Here is a 20,626-nt window from a genome sequence, read left to right on the forward strand (position 1 = left end):
AGACTTGTGGACTTCAACTCCCAGAATTCCTCCTTTCGCTCTTCATCTTAATGATGTGCGGACGGGCGGGGGGAGGGAGCTGGAACCGGTTCTAAATGGCATTGTAGATTTGTGGGACCTCTTCTGTAGAAGAGGTTAGAACTGGCAGGAACCCACCCCTGAACTGGTCCCAATATTATGAATTTGAGGCTAGAAAGTGACTCCTTGCTATTAGGGATTGATTTCTCTTGGTCTTTTTTTGTGGCTGCCTGGAATAACAAACACACCAAGAGGGCCAGCCTGGTGCCATCTGCACTCCAACTCCCTCTAGCTGCAACCCGTCTTCTGCCAAAAGCTGGCTTGATCTGTGCCATGAACCCAGTGGTACATTTGTAGGTGTCCCTGAATTGCAACTTCCAGTGACTTCATAGGACTCAGCTGGATCCAGAAGCTCCCGAGACGTGCAGTCATGGGTGAATAACAAGGAGGACCATTCAGCGTCTTGGAGACAATAAAGACTTTGCATGCCATTGCCTCCTCCACCACCACCACCAGTCTCTCTCTCCTCCTCCTCCTTCCCCCATTCCAACGCTGCAGCCAAGGCGAGAGTTGGACTTCAGGCAAATGAATAGCAGGTTTGTTCCAGGAACTGCTCTTTCCCTCCCACCCAGCAAATGCTCTGGAGAATCCAGAAAGCTACCAGGACTTGATCTCTTGTGTGGGTTCAAGACGACTAAGGAGAAAACTTGGGGAGACTAAAGATGGGATCGGAAGGAGAAATGATCAACCTTCATGTGAGTGTTTCTTGGCCATGCAGCAAGAGAGAGGATGGGTAAGGAGCAGGTCCTAATTGCTTGCTCCTCATTTATCCTTTCCTAGTTTTTGTTCTGGTTTATTTTGATGCTTCTTTTTTTGAAGGGGGGGGTGTTTCTCTTTTGCTTTCTTTGCTCTCTCAATGGTGCTGATCATAGGATCCACACAGCCTATCAGTGGTGGGTTTCAATTTTTTTTAGAACCTCTTCTGTGGGTGTGGCCTGCTTTGTGGGAGTGGCTTGCCGGCCATGTGACTGGGAGGGAGTGGCTTGGCAGTCATTTGACTGGGTGGGCATGGGCAACTTATAAAATGTGGTGAAACTCACTTAACAACGCACTTGATTAGCAACCAAAATGTTGGCTCAGGAACTCTGGCATTTGAAGCACGCAGGTCTTAAAGCTGTCAAGTTACAAGACCCTTGTACCCCTAACCCTTTAGAAACCCCCCCCCCCAGGGGTGTTCAAACTTGACAGCTTTAAGACTTGTGGATTTCAACTCCCAGAATTCCTCCTCTCGCTCTTCATCTTGATGATGTGCGGACAGGTGGGGGGAGGGAGCTGGAACCGGTTCTAAATGGCACTGTAGATTTGTGGAACCTCTTCTATAGAACTGGCAGGAAGCCACCCCTGCATAGAAGCCTATCTTCTTCTCCTCCAGGGATTGATTAACTTGCCCTGATAATAAAGTTGAGAGGCAGGGAGATGAAAGGAGAGCTGTCAAGAGCTTTTTGAAAAGGACAAGTAAATGAAGACAACCTTGTTCTCTCCCTCCTCCAATCAGCTGGAAAACTCTGATTCCATCTCTGCTCTTTCTCAAAAAGCTCTTCTGTGCTTGATTAAGAAAATGCTCCTGAAATGTTTGCAGGAAAAGAAACAAACACAGAATTAGCTAAGCAAGAAAAAGAGAGAGTGAGATCTAGGATTCCCATCTAGAATTCCTGAGGATATACAACCTCTTCATCCAGCCATTTGATGGCTCCTTAGTGTTTGTTTGACAAGGGACGTGTGCTTCCTCCACTTGGCATCCCTTGAAAGGGACAAGTTTTGGTCGATGGGCTGAATTTGAAGTGGGGGAAAAAATTCTACCTAGAGAAGTACCCAGCAAAGCAAAGAAAGGGAGCATTCAGCTTAAGAGAAGAACGGTAGACCATAACATGACTTGAGGATATACTGAGGTTGCAATTAGGGTTACCTGGCTTTGGCAGAGCTAACCTTGTCTCCTGTGGAATGGGAAAGAAACAAATACACCCACTTGCAAGCAAACCACAAATAGCCATCTGTCCCCTTGCCCTCTCCCCTCTCAAAAGCAAGTACCATCAAGGTAATACAAGAAGATAGAAAGCACGATGGGTGATGGATTTGAATGCTACCTTGTCTAAACTTTCTTCAAGTAGAAAACTATATTAGGGTGAGAAATTCTGGTCTTGTTTCTTTGATTTGCTACAATAGCTTTCTACTTTTAGGAAGGATATTTTAAAAAGGAGATCTTCTAAATGGGCTATCTTTATGGACTTAATTCAGGGGTGGGATTTGACTGGGTCGGACAAGTTTGGGTGAACCGGTAGATCTGACTATCAGCTGGGAGCGAACTGGTTTACTCTGACTTTGAAGTGGGCCCGCCCCCTGGCCCTGCGCTATACCCGCCTATATTTCCTTTTCCAAAGCCCAGCTGATCGGCGCAGCAGAGTGCCTTGCTGTGCCCCAGCTCTTTTCCTTACCAGCAGTAATGCAAAAGTGAGTTTTATGTAAACTGAGCACACGCCAGTGGTGGGCTGCAGACGGTCAATGTTCCCTCTAATTTTTTTTCAGGGTGAGCGGAAAAGTATAGTGTTTGAGCGGCACAGTTTCATGCCTGAGCACCTAAGAGAGCAACAGTTTGAACTTCTGTCTCGTCTGCTGGACATTTGCGCAACATTCCAAGCGCCAAGCACCAATTGTGAGCGAGGTTTCAGCCTGATGAATGCCAGGCATGAAAATGTGCTACTCAAACACTATACTTTTCTGCTCACCCTGAAAAAAAAAAAGACTTCTGCTCAGCTTTTAGATCATTAGACTGGCTAGAGAGAGACATGGCACCAGCAGGTCCTGGGTCCTGGCATTTTGCAGGCAACCTGTCCTCTCACATTCCTTTGGAATGCAACCCATCACATTTGAATTAGATTTTGCCAATTATCCTATTAAAAGATAATCCTATTATTCTAAAATATGACTAACTCGATATTAAAAATGTAAATATTTAATGCTGATAAATAATAGCAGTAATTGTTATTTAGTATGATTAAAATCAGTATTGATATATCAATATATCTATCAAAATTGACAATAAACACTAAAATAACAATACAAATATATAATGTGGAATATAAATGTAATAAATATAATATATAAATACAACATAAATGTAATAAAATAATTTATCATGAAACTCTCCCCCTTTAAAGTAATAAGATCAATTAAATAGTCTAGCAAGTTTGGACAATATGCTATATGTTATGTGGTTCCACCACAAAAGCGCGTAGGACAAAATCGCGCTCGACAAAAGCGCGCTGTGACGTCATCACAGCGCGACGAAAAAGATCGAAAAAATGTAAAAATAAAGCTAAAGCTAAAGCTAAAACCTTCCCCTAACCCCCCCAAACCTAACCCTAAACCTAACCCTAACCCTAACTCTTAACCTAACCCTAAACCTAACCCTAAACCTAACCGTTAAAGTAACGAAAAACGTAACGCTAACCCTTATCCTAACCCTAACGCTAACGCTAACGCTCTAAAGCTAACCCGAACCCTTACCCTTACCCTAACCCTAACCCTAACCCTAACCCTTACCTTTATGTGAATCGGCTTGCTTTAATTTAATTTTTATTAATTTTTATTTGAATTTTTCGATCTTTTTCGTCGCGCTGTGATGACGTCAAAGGCGCGATTTTGTCGATCGCGCTTTTGCCGTCCGCGCTTTTGACGGGTCACGATGTTATGTTACTTAAGAATATATATGCCTCAGAATCAGATACAACACCCACATCATTTCCAACTGAGTCAATAAAATGATATGCCATGCCAAAACTATTTTAAATAAAGATATGAAATTAATCAAGTATTGCATTTATTTTTCAAAATGAATGTAGAATTTTTATTATTATTTAAGTTTTGTACCCTATCTTTTCTAACTAACGTTAACTTTAAAAAGATGTTACATCAGACTACAATACAAGTAATTAAATGAAGACTAAAATAAGTGTTTTGGCATATTGAGCTTTTTATATTTCTTTCTAATATTGCTCCTTAGTTAAGAACTTCCTCCTCAGCTTACTTACGCATTAACTGTTTGTTGCTTTTATGGCTTATTCATTCACTGCTCCATCTTCAGTTTTTTTCACAGGGGGCAGGGCTTCCTTCCTTCCTTCCTTCCCTCCCTCCACTCCTTTGGCCACCAATTTCGATCCAACTCTCACTCTCTCTCTCTCTCTCTCTCTCTCTCTCTCTCACACACACACACACACACACACACACACACAGAGACACGTGTTCTTTGGGGGGGGGGTTGAATTACTCCGCCTCACTGCGCAAAGTCAGCTCAGCATGTGTTCGGCCCCTGCTTACGCTGAATCAAATCTGCAGCCGGCGGGACCATTTCAAAGCCGCCAGTCCTCTTCCTCCTTCTCCTTCACCGGCAAAGCAGCGGCGGTGGTGCCTCCCTCTCCGCTCGGAGCACCTCAGCTGGGCTCTGGGTTATCCCTGCCATCGCCTCCACCTCCGCCGCTTTCCTACTAGCTCCCGCGGCCTCAAAAGCACAGCAGAGGAGGAAGGGGGAGGGATAACGCGGGGGGCAGCTCAGGTGCTCCGTGTGGAGAGAGAGGCACCACTGCGGGAGCTTTGCTGGTGAAGGAGAAGAAGCAAGAGGACTTGCGGCTCATTAAAACAAGTCTGGGGAGGTCCTTTGCAAGCGGCCAGTTCTAGCTGCCTGCAAAGGACTTCCCCACGTTTGCTTTGGTAGAAAGCTCTGCGCGGCAGTTAGAAAGCTCTGCGCGGAGGTTTCTAGCGACGTGCGCGGCCGCGCACGCGCGCACCTTAGAGGGAACAGTGCAGACGGTACGCCCCGGTACGGGCATACCGGAGCCTGCCCGGAGCACCGGATACCATTCCGGTACGGTGCTCCAGAGGGCCCGCCCACCCACCTGAGCTCCTTACCTGTCTTTTAAGGCTTCTGTGCTTCCGTGCTTCCATGCATGGTGCATACAGTGCCTGCGTGATGCTCCATGGAACAGCTGGGGCATTGCGGAGGCTCGCAGAGGGGCTAGCATGCCTGTGCGTGGTGCGCGCATCCATGTACCAGTTGGAACGGGATCCGGAACCCACCACTGGCATACGCACACAGCACACAAAGCACGCATTCAGCAAACCGGTTGTTCAACCAGTAGGATCTCACCCTTGATATAATTCATTGCTTAGGTTCCTGCAAAGCACTGAACTGCAAACTAACCATTCCATCAAATTCACACAACAATATGTTGGGCTAGTCTGCAGTTCAGAAAGTCATTGATTTATTTATGAAATGATTGTGGCATGTCAACCTAGCTAAGCAGTTGGAAGAAGCTACTTGTCTGTCTCCTTCTGTGGCAGGCCTGAATGTGGGTGCACTTGAGCTGTATTCCCAAGGAACTGATTTTTTTTGGGGGGGAGGCTGAACAGATGCTGTTATCTGGCTTTGAATGCTAACATGGCTTTTGCGACATGAAGCCCCATTCAGGATATCAGGTTATGGCTCATCCAGTGGTGGGATTCAAATAATTTAACAACCAGCTCTCTGCCCTAATGACCAACTGAGTAAGCGGGGCTTGATGGTCATGTGACCATGCGGGTGTGGCCAACTCAATGTCACTCAGGTCGATGGGCGCTTTGCCTCAGCTGTTACAATGTCATAAGGGTTAACCGGAGAGGCAGTTTCTGCAAGCAGGACAATAAAGATTAGGCTAGAAACAACACCAGAATGTTTCCTTCCTGCCTTCCTGACAGGATTAGTTCTGTAAAGTGGGGAAAAAACAAAAGGAGATTTCTTCCAACCATCGGTTCTCTGAAGTGCTTAGAAAGTTAACAACCGGTTCTCCCGAATAGGTGCGAACTGGCTGAATCCCACCACTGGCCTCACCTCCTCCTGAACAGGGAGAGCCTGACTACCATTCTAACTCTAATACTTTGGGCTACCAGATTTGAGCTGCAAAAAGCCAAATGACCACTAATGGCATTAAAGATATACAAACAACTGGAATCTCTGATGCCACCTTGTGGCTATGTGGGGTTTTGCAGTCTGGATCCAATCACTCTAAAGCAGGGGTATCAAACTTGCGTTGTCAGGGCAACATCATGTGACGTATCAGGACTTTTTTCCCCTTCAATAAACTGGGTGGGGGAGGAGCCAGCACATGACACATCCGGCCCGCGGGCCACGAGTTTAACACTCCTGCTCTAAAATATTTTGCTTGGAGTGTTGTAACACGCTGTAGGGATGCCTTTGAAGAGTATTTGCAATGCAATTTCTCCCAAAATGAAGTAAATAGGAAATATAAAAGATGTTTCCAAGAGATTCTTTTCCCCAACTCCAGGTGCTTGAATATTGGCAAGAACAGAGATGTCCTTGTTAAAGCACCTGTGTAGGAGAATGACCATTTTACGAGCCATGTGCTTGCAATTTACCCAATCTACAGAAACAATTATACCAGAGGGCTGCTGCCTACATGTCCTTCCTTGAGAGCATCTAAGAACCATCTGGTTGGTCACTCTAATTAACGCTCTCAATCTGGCCTCTGTCTTTATGCTGATGCCACCACCAATGCAGATGTGCATGATGGGGAAGGGAACCAAGCAGAATTGTATCTATCATACAATCTGACTGCACTTTCTTTTTTTTATTAAAGATTTTTATTAACAAACATGTAAAATACACACACACACACACACAAATTAGATGTACATCACATTTATACAATACGAACAGGAACTTCCTGTTCTTTATAATAGCAACCATCAATCAATACCGCTCACCTTATATTATTTCCCCTTCTATTGTATTTCATTTGGATTTCACCATTCTTAACCCTCTTATTTTACTCATAACTATTATTTTTGGAGTTTTGTTATATTCCTTCATTGATTTTTGTTTCTTTCTTCCATCCACCTATGCCATTTATCCCATATCTGGTAGAATTCTGATTGCACTTTCTAAGGGAGACTACTGCGCCAAGTGTGAGAGTGGCACTGGTAATTTTATGATTTAGTTATTTTTTTATCTTAAAAGTATGTTATAATGCACTTCATGATAAATTGGACTAAGACATCATATTTCTATTCTCTATTGTCTCTCTCTCTCCCTCCCCCCTCTCCCTTTCTCTCCTATCTTCTCCCTCTCTCTCTCCATCCATCCACCTACTTACCTACCAACTATCTGTCTACCTGTCTATCTGTCTTCTATCTCTCTATCTTCTACCTCTACCTCTATCTCTCTATCATCACTCTGTCTCTCTCTCTACCCATCAATCCATCCATCCACCCACCTACTTACCTATTGTCTGTCTGTCTGTCTGTCTGTCTATCTGTCTGTCTATCTATCTATCTATCTATCTATCTATCTATCTATCTATCTATCTATCTATCTATCTATCTATCTATCTATCTATCTCAGTAATGAAGACTAATATGAATATTCCATTTCTATCTCTGCAAGAGAGGAAGAAATGGCCTTTCTGTCTTTTATCTGAAACAGGTAAAATCTTGGTTGTCATAAAACACATCCAAGTCAATTTTAAACCCAGGTACAGATATCCCCCCACTTAGCAACCTCAAATGGGACCAGCAATTTTGTCATTAAGTGAAGTGGTGGCTAGCCAGAAGTGCTTATGATCTAACATCAGCTTTCTTTTGCTTTACAGACCTGCAAAGGTCGTAAATGCAAAGATCCATTGTAAAGTCACTTTTTCATTCCCCCTGTAACTGCGAATGGCTGCCAAGTGGGGCAGTTGCTAAAGGAGGACTACCTGTACGTTGAGAATACAATTCCCAGAATTCTCTTTTACACCACCAATTGGGAATTGTGGGAACTGCAGAGTTTCATGAGGCTATCAGCTTTGAAAAGCTGATTTAATTCCTCTTTGCTGATTTAAAGTCCATCTTTTCTGTGGAGCCCAATATTCTTTTTGGCCAGGAATGTTAAAACTGTGACTCACCAGCTCCTCTGCAATTGGCCTTGGAAGGAAAGAATTAGTCAGAAAAGGTTACATAAGGAATAAGATTGAGAAATTTAAAACTGTAGAAATACCTGAGTGAATAGATTGCTTCCTCTAATGGCCTACATATAGAATCTGTTGCTTTCCCTTTAGGAAATTGAAAAAAAGTTGCTCATTTCCTGAAAACAGGGGGGGGGAGTTAACTTAATTCATAGAAATAGTTCTTTTGCATGCCTGCCAAGTTTGTCCATATACGGGAAATAAATATTGTGACCAGCCTCACAAATGGGAGCTGAGACTATTTATTCTCAAGCATTTTACACTTGGGAGTATCCGTCTGCTCAAATGTAATTATTTTTGAATTGCAAACCAGAAAACTGATTCACAGGTTAACATTTGCCATGTTAACCAGAAGTCACATATTCTCTAATGCAACCAACTCCATACTGAACTCATTAACCACTCAAGGAAGTTCCAGTTTCCTAATTGAACAAGATATAGTAAAGTAATAAATATTAGATAAAGAGTAATAACAAAGTGTACAGTCCAGGGTCTAATCAAAGCAAGCACTTCAAAAACTGAAGATTAATATAGTAAGTCCCGGTACTTGCAGTATAGAATATCCCTCTCTGCTGTTCTAACTGAAATCACTGAGAGAGTTAATTATAGAACCTCATTCTGTCTAAATTGAAATTGATGGGATTAAACAATCCTTGATTTTGGCTGGATTATCCAAACATTTCATTTTCCTCTATTAAGCAAGCGGAAAGAGTGGGGGGGAAACCCACCCGTTGTGGGTTTGTTTGTTTTACAGTTTGTATGTGAACTATCAACCTTTCTTTATGGTGTGGTATCTAACAAATATCCTAAAGGTGCCTGAAGGTGCTAAATCTGAATGTTTAAAATTAATAACGGGATCTTAGGCATTTTAACAGAGGATTGGCATATTTCACAGCACCTTATATGTGTGAAAATTTGTGATACAATCAAGGGATGGATGAAAGGAGGTTAATGCTCCACTGCAGGGTTTTATTCCCCAGAACTAGAGGTACATTATGTCTTTGCTCTCCAGCGTTCATCTGTCACTGAGTATTAAGATCATGTGAAGTGTTAATATCACTTTATAATGCCTTGATAAGGCCACACTTGGAATCCTGCATTCAGTTTTGGTCGCTATGATGTAAAAAAGATGTGGAGACTCTAGAAAGAGTGCAGAGAAGAGCAACAAAGATTATTAGGGTACTGGAGGCTAAAACATATGAAGAATGGTTGCAGGAACTGGGTATGGCTAGTTTGATGAAAAGAAGGACTAGGGGAGACATGACAGCAGTCTTCCAATATCTCAGGGGCTGCTACAAAGCAGAGGGAGCCAAGCTATTCTCCAAGGTACCTGATTGTAGGACAATGAATCAAGGAGAGAAGCAACTTAGAAGATAAATTTCCTGACAGATAGAACAATTAATCAGTAGAAAGACTTGCCTCCAAAAGTTGTGAATTCTCCAACACTGGAAGTTTTTATGAAGAGGTTAGATAATCATTTCTCTGTAGTGGTGTAGGGTTTCCTGCCTAAGCAGGGGGCTGGACTAGAAGACCTCCAAAGTCCCTTCCAACTCTGTTATTCTATTCTATTCTATTCTATTCTATTCTCACAAGACATATTTCATCAACTCTGGAATTTTCCAGATAAATCCGGACTGAAATGTACTCACGATTAATCCGGACTCTTCTGATAATTTTCTAGTTTTTCTGTACATCAGAATGTTTTAAGCCCAAGCATATTGAAAAGTTTGCAAATCTAAAGCTTGCAGAGGAGCACCAAACTAACCAGCAGTTGCTATTACTGGCCCCAAAATGAAGATGTAGAACTGCTAGCCAATCGTTGTTTGCTTGCCAACCAGTAACTGACTGCCTTGCTCTGGCTCCTCAGGGCTGTGCCTAAATGCATATCCACTTCGCCTCTTCATAAAAATAAAAGAAAATAAATTGCTAGCATTCATGCATATTTCTGCGCTTAGCATAATGGCAAACGTCCACTGCATTCAACATTTCTTTCTCTGTTGTACTGGAAGTTTCAAATTTGGGCTCCTTTGTAGAGATAGTTCTTGATTTACAAGAGTTTTTTTTAGTGGCCATTCAAAATTTAACTGACACTGGAAAAAGTGATTTTTATAACCATTTTTCATTCTTACAACCATTGCAGCACACATACACACCCATGATCACGTGATCAAAATTCAGATGCTTGGCAATTGACTCGTATTTATGATGTTTGCAGAGTCCCAGGGTCATGTCACCATGTGACGGTGGCTCAGTGGTTAGAGTGCAGTACTGCAGGCTACTTCTGCTGACTGCTGACTGCCTGCAATTTGGTAGTTCAGATCTCACCAGGCTCAAGGTTGACTCAGCCTTCCATCCTTCTGAGGTGGGTAAAATGAGGAGGACCCAGATTGTTGTGGGGAAATAGGCTGATTCTGTAAACTGCTTAGAGAGGGCTGTAAAGCACTGTAAAGCAGTATATAGGTTTAAGTGCTACTGCTATCAACTTTTGCTACCTTCTGACGAACAAAGTTAATGGGGAAGCCAGATTCACTTTACAACCAGGTTACTAAGAACCGCAATGATTCATTTAACAACTATGGCCAAAAAGGTCATAAAATGGGGCAAAACTCACTTAACAAATGCCTCATTTAGCAACAGAAAATTTGGGCTCAGTTGGGGCCATAATTCGAGAACTACCTGTATAAAATCAGCCTTAGGGTCTGAGACATGTGGGGAGAATTTCCTCCAGTAGAAATACAAAGTAGCTGATCAAATATGAAGCAGGGACGTCTTGCCAATCTCAAAGCTGTATTCACTGCCTGGAATCCACATTTCCTTTCAGGGGCCCAAGGACAGATCAAAATTGTTTCTAACCCAAGTCTTGCAACATTCATTGAGCAACCAAGCTCAATCTCAGCTCACCTCATTCTGAGGACCATATCGACCGAGATACCTTTGTGCATTTAGCCCAAATCTGAAAAATGTGACTTTGGGACAAAATCTTTAAATTAAGAATGAGTGAAATCTAAAATGTAGGAAATCTGCTAATATGCAGAATGGGCTTAAGAGTGAATCTTAGTATTTTACTAAAAATTGAATCCTTAGCATAATGACTAGATCTCATTGAATTAATTTACAAACAAAAATATGTAGGATTCTAAGCTCACATTCTCATTTTGCAATAAGTTGTGGGTAAAGGTAAAAATTCCCCTCGCACATATGTGCTAGTCGTTCCTGACTCTAGGGGGTGGTGCTCATCTCTGTTTCAAAGCTGAAGAGACAGCGCTGTCCCAAGACTTCTCCGTGGTCATGTGGTCGGTATGACTCAACGCCGAAGGCACATGGAACACTGTTATCTTCCCACCAAAGGTGGTTTCCTATTTTTCTACTTGCACATGCTTTCAAACTGCTAGGTTGGCAGAGGTTGGGACAAGTAACAGGAGCTCACTCCATTACGTGGCACTAGGGATTCGAACCGCCGAACTGCCGACCTTTCTGATCGACAAGCTCAGCATCTTAGCCACTGAGCCACTGCTCAGTTATGAATACCCACATACAAAAAAACAACAAAATCAGAACCTTGGTTGTTTAAACGTTCAATCCACCAAAAATCAGGAACGAAATGCCTTTCTGGTTGAAATTGATTTCCTGGTCTGGTCTACCTAGGAACAATGAGGTTGATGGCAGTGAAGGTAATTGCAAGTCATTTTTGAATGCTTTAAGGGTCTGAGGAAGGAAAACGGAGGTGTAGATGTTTCCAAAGTGCTACCCAACACCTAATTATTTATTGTTTGGTTTTAGGTTGCTTCTTTGACATTCTCAGAATGTCCATCAGTTCTAGGAAGTAGGAAGCAATTACTATTTAAAGGCTATTTTGATACAGTGAAAGTACCAACTAGGGCTAGTTGTTTTGACAAACCTCAGAAAAATATCTGAAGGAATATTCAGATAACAGGAATTCAACTGGTAGCTTGAAGTCAATATTGGCTCCGGTTCTTTTATTTTCTAAGACCACAATTGGACTTGCTCAAGAATCTCTTGGTCCTGGTTATTCATAGTGCTGGTTGTTGGTTTGATAAGAGGTGCCAACTTTCTTTGGTTCGCACTGTGCCATAATATGTAGGACATATTAAGGGGCCTATCTGTTTTCACTGGTCTTGCTCCAGAATGAAAGTGTATGCGGTATGCCGTGTATACAACACTGTGTACTTATTTCCCTGTTGAAAGAATTTCTTGGCATCTGCGGCTTCCAATGTGTGGCTTCAGAGCGGTTACAAAATCTTTGCCTTGAAAGCAGATTTGTTTGTATCCGCAGGAATGGCTAATTTCTGCATGCTTTCTAGTACCGCAAAAGCCCTTTGCCCTTATTTAGTGATATTCCTAGAAAATGTGCTGACCGACTTGTATTCTTTTGCTAGTTGAGTTAGGAACAGTTGTCAGCTCAACTACAAGCAGCACCAGGGATCTGTGATCAGAATTCCAGATATCTTTTTATAGCTTAAAAAAAAAACCTTCCCAAAATATTAGAAGATATGGCTTGAACTGGGGTCCCCAGACTGAAAAGAGAGGCTGAATATTTGGAGGAGAGCATAAAAAAAGACATAGACGCATGACAGAACATAACAAAAAGCTGCACCAGGGAACATATTTCTGCCAGGATGCAGAAGATGATAGTAGATTCAGAAAAAGCTGGGGGAACATAGAAGAGATTGAGAGGGAGCTTCACAAGGTTTGTAGAAGCAAGCCAGACTGAGTATAAGCTCATTGTGTATCCAAATATCTGATGTAGCCAAAATATTGAGCCATTTGGATATAGCTAAAGGATTGGGGGAGATTTATCTTCAAGCACAATCCAATGTTCTATGTTTAATAATTTAGGGAGCTTCTGTGCAAACTTTTTATGGTGCTCATACATCAGTTCCGTGACCCTACACCCCGTCATTTCTCTTTGGCATCTGAACTGATTGCCTTGCAAAACGAATCACTCTTTTTGGCTGGGAACGTGGCCTCTGCAAAGTCTAGATCTGACAGGTGACCTGGGTGAAATTGACATGCGCCTGTCAGTTCCGGCTTTTCTTTAGCAAAGGAAATTGAGGGAGGAAGAGAGTTTGATGCTGCAGGACCTGTACCAGATCAGGGCAGGGCAGAGAATTTTGTTTCTTTGTTCTCTGCATTGCATGTCAGTAGAAGTGAAAACAGCCGTGAATCAGTGGTGGTGAAAGAATGATGGGAAAGTGCCCTAAAGAATATAGTCTGCACTGGCTTCTCCAAGGAGTTTTCTTCCCTCCCTGCAATTCCAAATTTTAAAAAACAAAAAATTAGAAGAGTGAATAATAGGAATGAAAGGTGTAGGCCTGAGAACACATTGAGATAATGTGGACTACCTTTATCTTCTAATAAGAGGATGTTTTCTGACTGGCCAACACATAGCAGCCATTTTGTATCCAAACAAAATGGCTGATATGTGTTGGCCAGTTAGAAGGCACCCACTTATTAGACGATAAAGGTAGTCCACATTTCTCTCCATCGACCAAGGCAGAATTCCCCAACCTTTGTAGCTTTGTGGACCAGTCGGGGGTGGGGGTGGGGGGGAAGGGTATGGTTCCACTTGAGCAGGAGCCAAGCGTGTGAGCATGCTGCTTTATTTGCGCAGCCACCTCTCGTGCAAATGGAGCACATGCACATGCACTCACCCACTGATTGTGCAAAGAGGGATGCATGTGACCTCACGCACCACTTCGGCACCCTGGTTCTGAATTGCTCAAGACCCAGATTTTGGCCGTGGCCCAAGGGTTGGGGACCTCTACTGCAAGGTATTCTTTTTCTCTTCAGCTAACTTTTTTCCCCCCAAGTGAATTGTTTTAATACATCAAATGCTAACAACATATTATAGAATATGGGTAATAAGAATGGGTGATAATCGAGTATGGTGGTGTTTTAATGGAAATTTTAATTTTAATGGTGTTTTAATGGAAATTGGAAACTGTTAACACTGATGATTCGAATACATTTAATCTTTAAAGATGAGAAAAAAAGGTTTATATCAATGTTAAATATCATACTTAGCTACCAGGGAAGACACATGATCTAAGTCTTTTTCTCCCCTAGGTTGGTGAGCATACTTCCCAATACAGAATTGGGGTATATCTACCCATGAGGGTGGTTGATTGGATAGAGAAGATTCTCAACCCCAGGCTCATCTTGATTTTTAGCTTTTCTATTGAGTTTTTCTATTTTTAATTATTTTCTAGCACTTTTTTTTTTTACTTTTTATCATAAGGCACCCAGAGTCACTGTATCAGTGAGATGGGCAGCATAGAAATTCAATAAAGGGTGATATTATATTTAGGTTGGGAAAAATAGAAGGAAACGCTATGTGCATCCTTTTGAGCTCCTAACAAAAGATGAGACACAAATCTTAGAAACAAATTTTCTCTTATATTTCTCTTCCATACACTTTTTTCCCTACCAACTTGCTGATTATTAGGGAATATCTGGTCCATACAATAATTATTTTAATTTTAAAGCCTTTATGACCTTCATTCTGAATGGCTTCGAAGTAGCTTAAAACTTAAGATCTGCCTCCAGTCAAAATGGATACCTCTTGATTTATACAGACACATCCACATAGCTCTCCTACATTTTTTTATTCTGGGATTTCTTTTTCAGGGGAAAAAAAATTCAAAACCTCCAACAACTTTGACTTTTCCTGTTAGCGTCCCATCCAAATACTAATCAGACCAATAAAAAAATGGTGCCTTCAGATTTAGCATCTAATGTGTCATGACCCAAATGTAAAAGGAAAGAGGAAGAGGGGAAAATCTGAGAATGTTCCTTAAAAATAGAATATCTACAAAGAGGAATAGTAAACCATTTCGCCAACCTGCATTAAGCTTAAGAGATTCTCAGCGCCAGGCTCATTCAGGGGCCTTCTGCCTCTAACAAAGACTAGACTTTGTCTGGCTTAATCTCTTTAGGAGGGTCTCGGTTTCCTCTTCCTCTTTGAGCTTACGCCAAACAGGATAATTTGTTATGTTAAAGTATTAGAGCAGGTTTCCCCAAGTTTCAAGCCAATATGGCTTTTGGCCACATAAAGAAGAGGAAGGAAAGAGACACTGAGTTCCATCTTTCATTGTGATTCGCCAGGTTGCCACTCTTCTGTATGAGCATCTGTTTTCCATTGTATTGTATCGCAATATTGATATTGGCTACCATACAAAACTGTGTAATAGATAGGAAACACTTCTTCATATATATTTTAAAATATGTATTTTATTATAACAGCATAATTGCCAGCCAATGCAATTTAGAAAATAGCACTTGTTTTTTCAACACCTTTTAATTTTCCACTCTCTTCACTACAATATGTCCATACTTTTAATTCTTAGCCTTTTTACACCTACAATTGTTGTTCATGGCACTATACTTCAACCTAGCCAATAGAGAGCTAAACATAATAATAATAATAATAATAATAATAATAATAATAATAATAATAATAATAATGATTATTTAAAAGAAAGTCAAGAACATCTATTAATCGAAGTAAAGAACAAAAATCTACTGAAGGCCCAACAGACGAAACAAGAATACAGAAAAGATGTGATAAAATCAAGAATGGAGAGTTGGCAGAACAAAGCACTGCATGGTCAATTTCTGGAAAAAATAAAAGATAAAGTGGACAGGGAACAAACTTGGTTATGGTTAAAAACAGGTACATTAAAGAAAGAAACAGAGTCACTAATCCTGGCTGCGCAAGAACAAGCTATCCGCACAAATGCCATTAAGGCCAAAATCGAAAAATCCTCTGATGATGCCAAATGCAGACTTTGCAAAGAAGCTGACGAAACTGTTGATCACATACTCAGCTGCTGTAAAAAAATCGCGCAGACTGATTATAAATTGCGGCACAATTCAGTAGCACAAATGATCCATTGGAATTTGTGCAAAAATTATAATATTAAAACAGCAACAAACTGGTGGGAACATCAGCCTGAAAAAGTCACAGAAAATCAGATGGTCAAGATCGGTTTCCGTATACAAACCGACAAAATACTGGCGCATAATACACCAGACAGCACACTGGTTGAGAAAAATAAGGTCACAATCATAGACATCGCAATACCAGGTGATAGCAGGGTCGCCAAGAAGGAACATGAAAAAATCGCAAGATACCAGGACTTAAAAATCGAAATTCAACGACTATGGCACAAACCAGCAGTGGTAATTCCAGTGGTAATTGGCACACTGGGTGCTATTCCAAAAGCACTGGAATTACATTTAAAACAGTTAAAAATTGACAAAATCACCATCAGTCAAATGCAAAAAGCTGCACTGCTTGGATCTGCACGTATATTACGAAAATACGTTACGACGTCCTAGGCCCCTGGGTGGGGCCCGACTAGTAACCAATGCCAAATCCAGCGAAACAACTGGCCGCTGTGATACAATTGTACAATAATAATAATAATAATAATAATAATAAGAGATAAATTAAGACAGAACATCTGAATGAGGTAGATGGTCTTTAATAAACACCTTTAAAAATAGTATATTCAATTAATATATCTTTGTGTTCTAGCCCTAGCCATGGATTTTAGGCCAATCATTATCTTAAGATCATTTTCATGGCCTCCTAATCCCAGAATGAATATACCTTGGTAACTATGGCCTCATGGCATGGGCTTCATTTCAAGCCCACAACTGAGGTAGCTGTCTTCAGTTATCTCAGTTTTTAACTAGTGTTCCTGTTATCTTCAGATATCATTTTTACTGCAGCCTAGTATGCATATTATGTGATTGATAATGTGATCAATGGTTGAGATCTAGCCATAGCTCAGTGTTTCTCAACTTTGGCGACTTTAAGTCCTGTGGACTTCAACTTCCAGAATCCCCCAGCCAGCTATGCTGGCTGGGGAATTCTGGGAGTTGAAGTCCACAGGACTTAAAGTCACCAAGGTTGAGAAACACTGCCATAGCTGCTTTAAGTGGCTGCTGGCACATCTCTTCCCCTTGACGGCCATTTTGGCTGAGGCCATAAGACAGACGAGCCATCTGGTTTCTGTAGAGTCATCTAGCCAAGAAATGGCTGATCTGTGTTTTCTGAAGTGATTGTCAGATCTCCTACTGACTTCTTTTTCATTTATACCCCTTTGCCACTTTTTCTACTGCTTCTGCTATTACCTACTTTGCTAGGAGAAGTACCATTTTGCCTACTGTATGTATTAAGTGACATGCTGCCAACAACATCATTCATTTGCAGCAATTGTTCTGAGTGGACTTCAGTGGTGGGATTCAAATAATTTAACAACTGGTTCTCTGTCCTAATGTGTGTGTGTGTGTGTATGTATATGTATATGTGTGTATATATATATATTTCAACAACAAATGTTCGTGTTTGCTTTAAATGAGTGGATGTATTTAACAGATATAATTAACTTTACTATAAGAAGGAGTCAAGAGAGCTCACTCTCTCTCTCTGCTTGTCCTGTGTTTGGTTATGGGCCCAGTGTACCCAGTGCAGTGGTGGGTTTCAAATTTTTTTTGAACCTACTCTGTGGGTGTGGCCTCTTTTGTGGGAGTGGCTTGCTGGCCATGTGACCTGGTGGGAGTGGCTTAACGGCCATGTGTTTTCTCTCTCTCTCTCTCTCTCTCTCCTTCCTTTTGTCTCTCTGTCCCTTTTTCCTTTTTTTCTTTCATCTCTCTCTCACTTTTTCTTTCTTTTTTCTTTTTTTCTTTCTTCCTTTCTTTCTCTTTCTCTTTCTCTCTCTGTGTGAGTCTCTCTGTGTGAGTCTCCATGTGTGTGTGTGTGTGTGTGTGTGTGTGTGTGTGTGTGTGTGTGAGTGTGAGTGGTGGGTTTCAAAAAAATCTGGAACCTCTTCTGTAGGTGTGGCCTACTTTCCGGGTCCACTGGTGCAACCTCTTCTAACCGGTTCGGTAGATTTGATGAACCGGTTCTACCGAATAGGTGCGAACTGCCAGGAACCCACCTCTGACCCAGTGTATCCAGAGTGCCAGCTGCAGCATTAAGATAGTGGAGTTGCTACATACGTTATAGTTTTGCAAACATCTGGTTAGTCAGATCTACCTGGGATCTACCCATCGACCAAGGCAGAATTCCCCAACCTTTGTAGCTTTGTGGACCAGTCGGGGGTGGGGGTGGGGGGGAAGGGTATGGTTCCACTTGAGCAGGAGCCAAGCGTGTGAGCATGCTGCTTTATTTGCGCAGCCACCTCTCGTGCAAATGGAGCACATGCACATGCACTCACCCACTGATTGTGCAAAGAGGGATGCATGTGACCTCACGCACCACTTCGGCACCCTGGTTCTGAATTGCTCAAGACCCAGATTTTGGCCGTGGCCCAAGGGTTGGGGACCTCTACTGCAAGGTATTCTTTTTCTCTTCAGCTAACTTTTTTCCCCCCAAGTGAATTGTTTTAATACATCAAATGCTAACAACATATTATAGAATATGGGTAATAAGAATGGGTGATAATCGAGTATGGTGGTGTTTTAATGGAAATTTTAATTTTAATGGTGTTTTAATGGAAATTGGAAACTGTTAACACTGATGATTCGAATACATTTAATCTTTAAAGATGAGAAAAAAAGGTTTATATCAATGTTAAATATCATACTTAGCTACCAGGGAAGACACATGATCTAAGTCTTTTTCTCCCCTAGGTTGGTGAGCATACTTCCCAATACAGAATTGGGGTATATCTACCCATGAGGGTGGTTGATTGGATAGAGAAGATTCTCAACCCCAGGCTCATCTTGATTTTTAGCTTTTCTATTGAGTTTTTCTATTTTTAATTATTTTCTAGCACTTTTTTTTTTTACTTTTTATCATAAGGCACCCAGAGTCACTGTATCAGTGAGATGGGCAGCATAGAAATTCAATAAAGGGTGATATTATATTTAGGTTGGGAAAAATAGAAGGAAACGCTATGTGCATCCTTTTGAGCTCCTAACAAAAGATGAGACACAAATCTTAGAAACAAATTTTCTCTTATATTTCTCTTCCATACACTTTTTTCCCTACCAACTTGCTGATTATTAGGGAATATCTGGTCCATACAATAATTATTTTAATTTTAAAGCCTTTATGACCTTCATTCTGAATGGCTTCGAAGTAGCTTAAAACTTAAGATCTGCCTCCAGTCAAAATGGATACCTCTTGATTTATACAGACACATCCACATAGCTCTCCTACATTTTTTTATTCTGGGATTTCTTTTTCAGGGGAAAAAAAATTCAAAACCTCCAACAACTTTGACTTTTCCTGTTAGCGTCCCATCCAAATACTAATCAGACCAATAAAAAAATGGTGCCTTCAGATTTAGCATCTAATGTGTCATGACCCAAATGTAAAAGGAAAGAGGAAGAGGGGAAAATCTGAGAATGTTCCTTAAAAATAGAATATCTACAAAGAGGAATAGTAAACCATTTCGCCAACCTGCATTAAGCTTAAGAGATTCTCAGCGCCAGGCTCATTCAGGGGCCTTCTGCCTCTAACAAAGACTAGACTTTGTCTGGCTTAATCTCTTTAGGAGGGTCTCGGTTTCCTCTTCCTCTTTGAGCTTACGCCAAACAGGATAATTTGTTATGTTAAAGTATTAGAGCAGGTTTCCCCAAGTTTCAAGCCAATATGGCTTTTGGCCACATAAAGAAGAGGAAGGAAAGAGACACTGAGTTCCATCTTTCATTGTGATTCGCCAGGTTGCCACTCTTCTGTATGAGCATCTGTTTTCCATTGTATTGTATCGCAATATTGATATTGGCTACCATACAAAACTGTGTAATAGATAGGAAACACTTCTTCATATATATTTTAAAATATGTATTTTATTATAACAGCATAATTGCCAGCCAATGCAATTTAGAAAATAGCACTTGTTTTTTCAACACCTTTTAATTTTCCACTCTCTTCACTACAATATGTCCATACTTTTAATTCTTAGCCTTTTTACACCTACAATTGTTGTTCATGGCACTATACTTCAACCTAGCCAATAGAGAGCTAAACATAATAATAATAATAATAATAATAATAATAATAATAATAATAATAATAATGATTATTTAAAAGAAAGTCAAGAACATCTATTAATCGAAGTAAAGAACAAAAATCTACTGAAGGCCCAACAGACGAAACAAGAATACAGAAAAGATGTGATAAAATCAAGAATGGAGAGTTGGCAGAACAAAGCACTGCATGGTCAATTTCTGGAAAAAATAAAAGATAAAGTGGACAGGGAACAAACTTGGTTATGGTTAAAAACAGGTACATTAAAGAAAGAAACAGAGTCACTAATCCTGGCTGCGCAAGAACAAGCTATCCGCACAAATGCCATTAAGGCCAAAATCGAAAAATCCTCTGATGATGCCAAATGCAGACTTTGCAAAGAAGCTGACGAAACTGTTGATCACATACTCAGCTGCTGTAAAAAAATCGCGCAGACTGATTATAAATTGCGGCACAATTCAGTAGCACAAATGATCCATTGGAATTTGTGCAAAAATTATAATATTAAAACAGCAACAAACTGGTGGGAACATCAGCCTGAAAAAGTCAC

General features: G+C 41.1%; 1 protein-coding gene across 1 annotated transcript in view; it reads left to right on the plus strand.

Annotated features, from left to right (window-relative positions):
* The first annotated feature begins 590 nt into the window (after nt 1-590).
* The window catches only part of NINJ2 (ninjurin 2), an 85,455-nt gene continuing 65,419 nt past the window's right edge, over nt 591-20,626 (plus strand). Inside the window, exon 1 of the mRNA XM_087722466.1 lies at nt 591-773. Within this exon, the coding sequence (XP_087578592.1) occupies nt 741-773 (33 nt within the window). The 5' untranslated portion in view covers nt 591-740. The remainder of the gene's footprint in view (nt 774-20,626) is intronic.

Source organism: Thamnophis sirtalis, unplaced genomic scaffold (genome assembly GCF_051295495.1).
Source record: "Thamnophis sirtalis isolate CommonGarterSnake01/CBP01778 unplaced genomic scaffold, rThaSir2_p1.2 scaffold_9, whole genome shotgun sequence".
NCBI classification, from domain to species: Eukaryota; Metazoa; Chordata; class Lepidosauria; order Squamata; family Natricidae; genus Thamnophis; species Thamnophis sirtalis.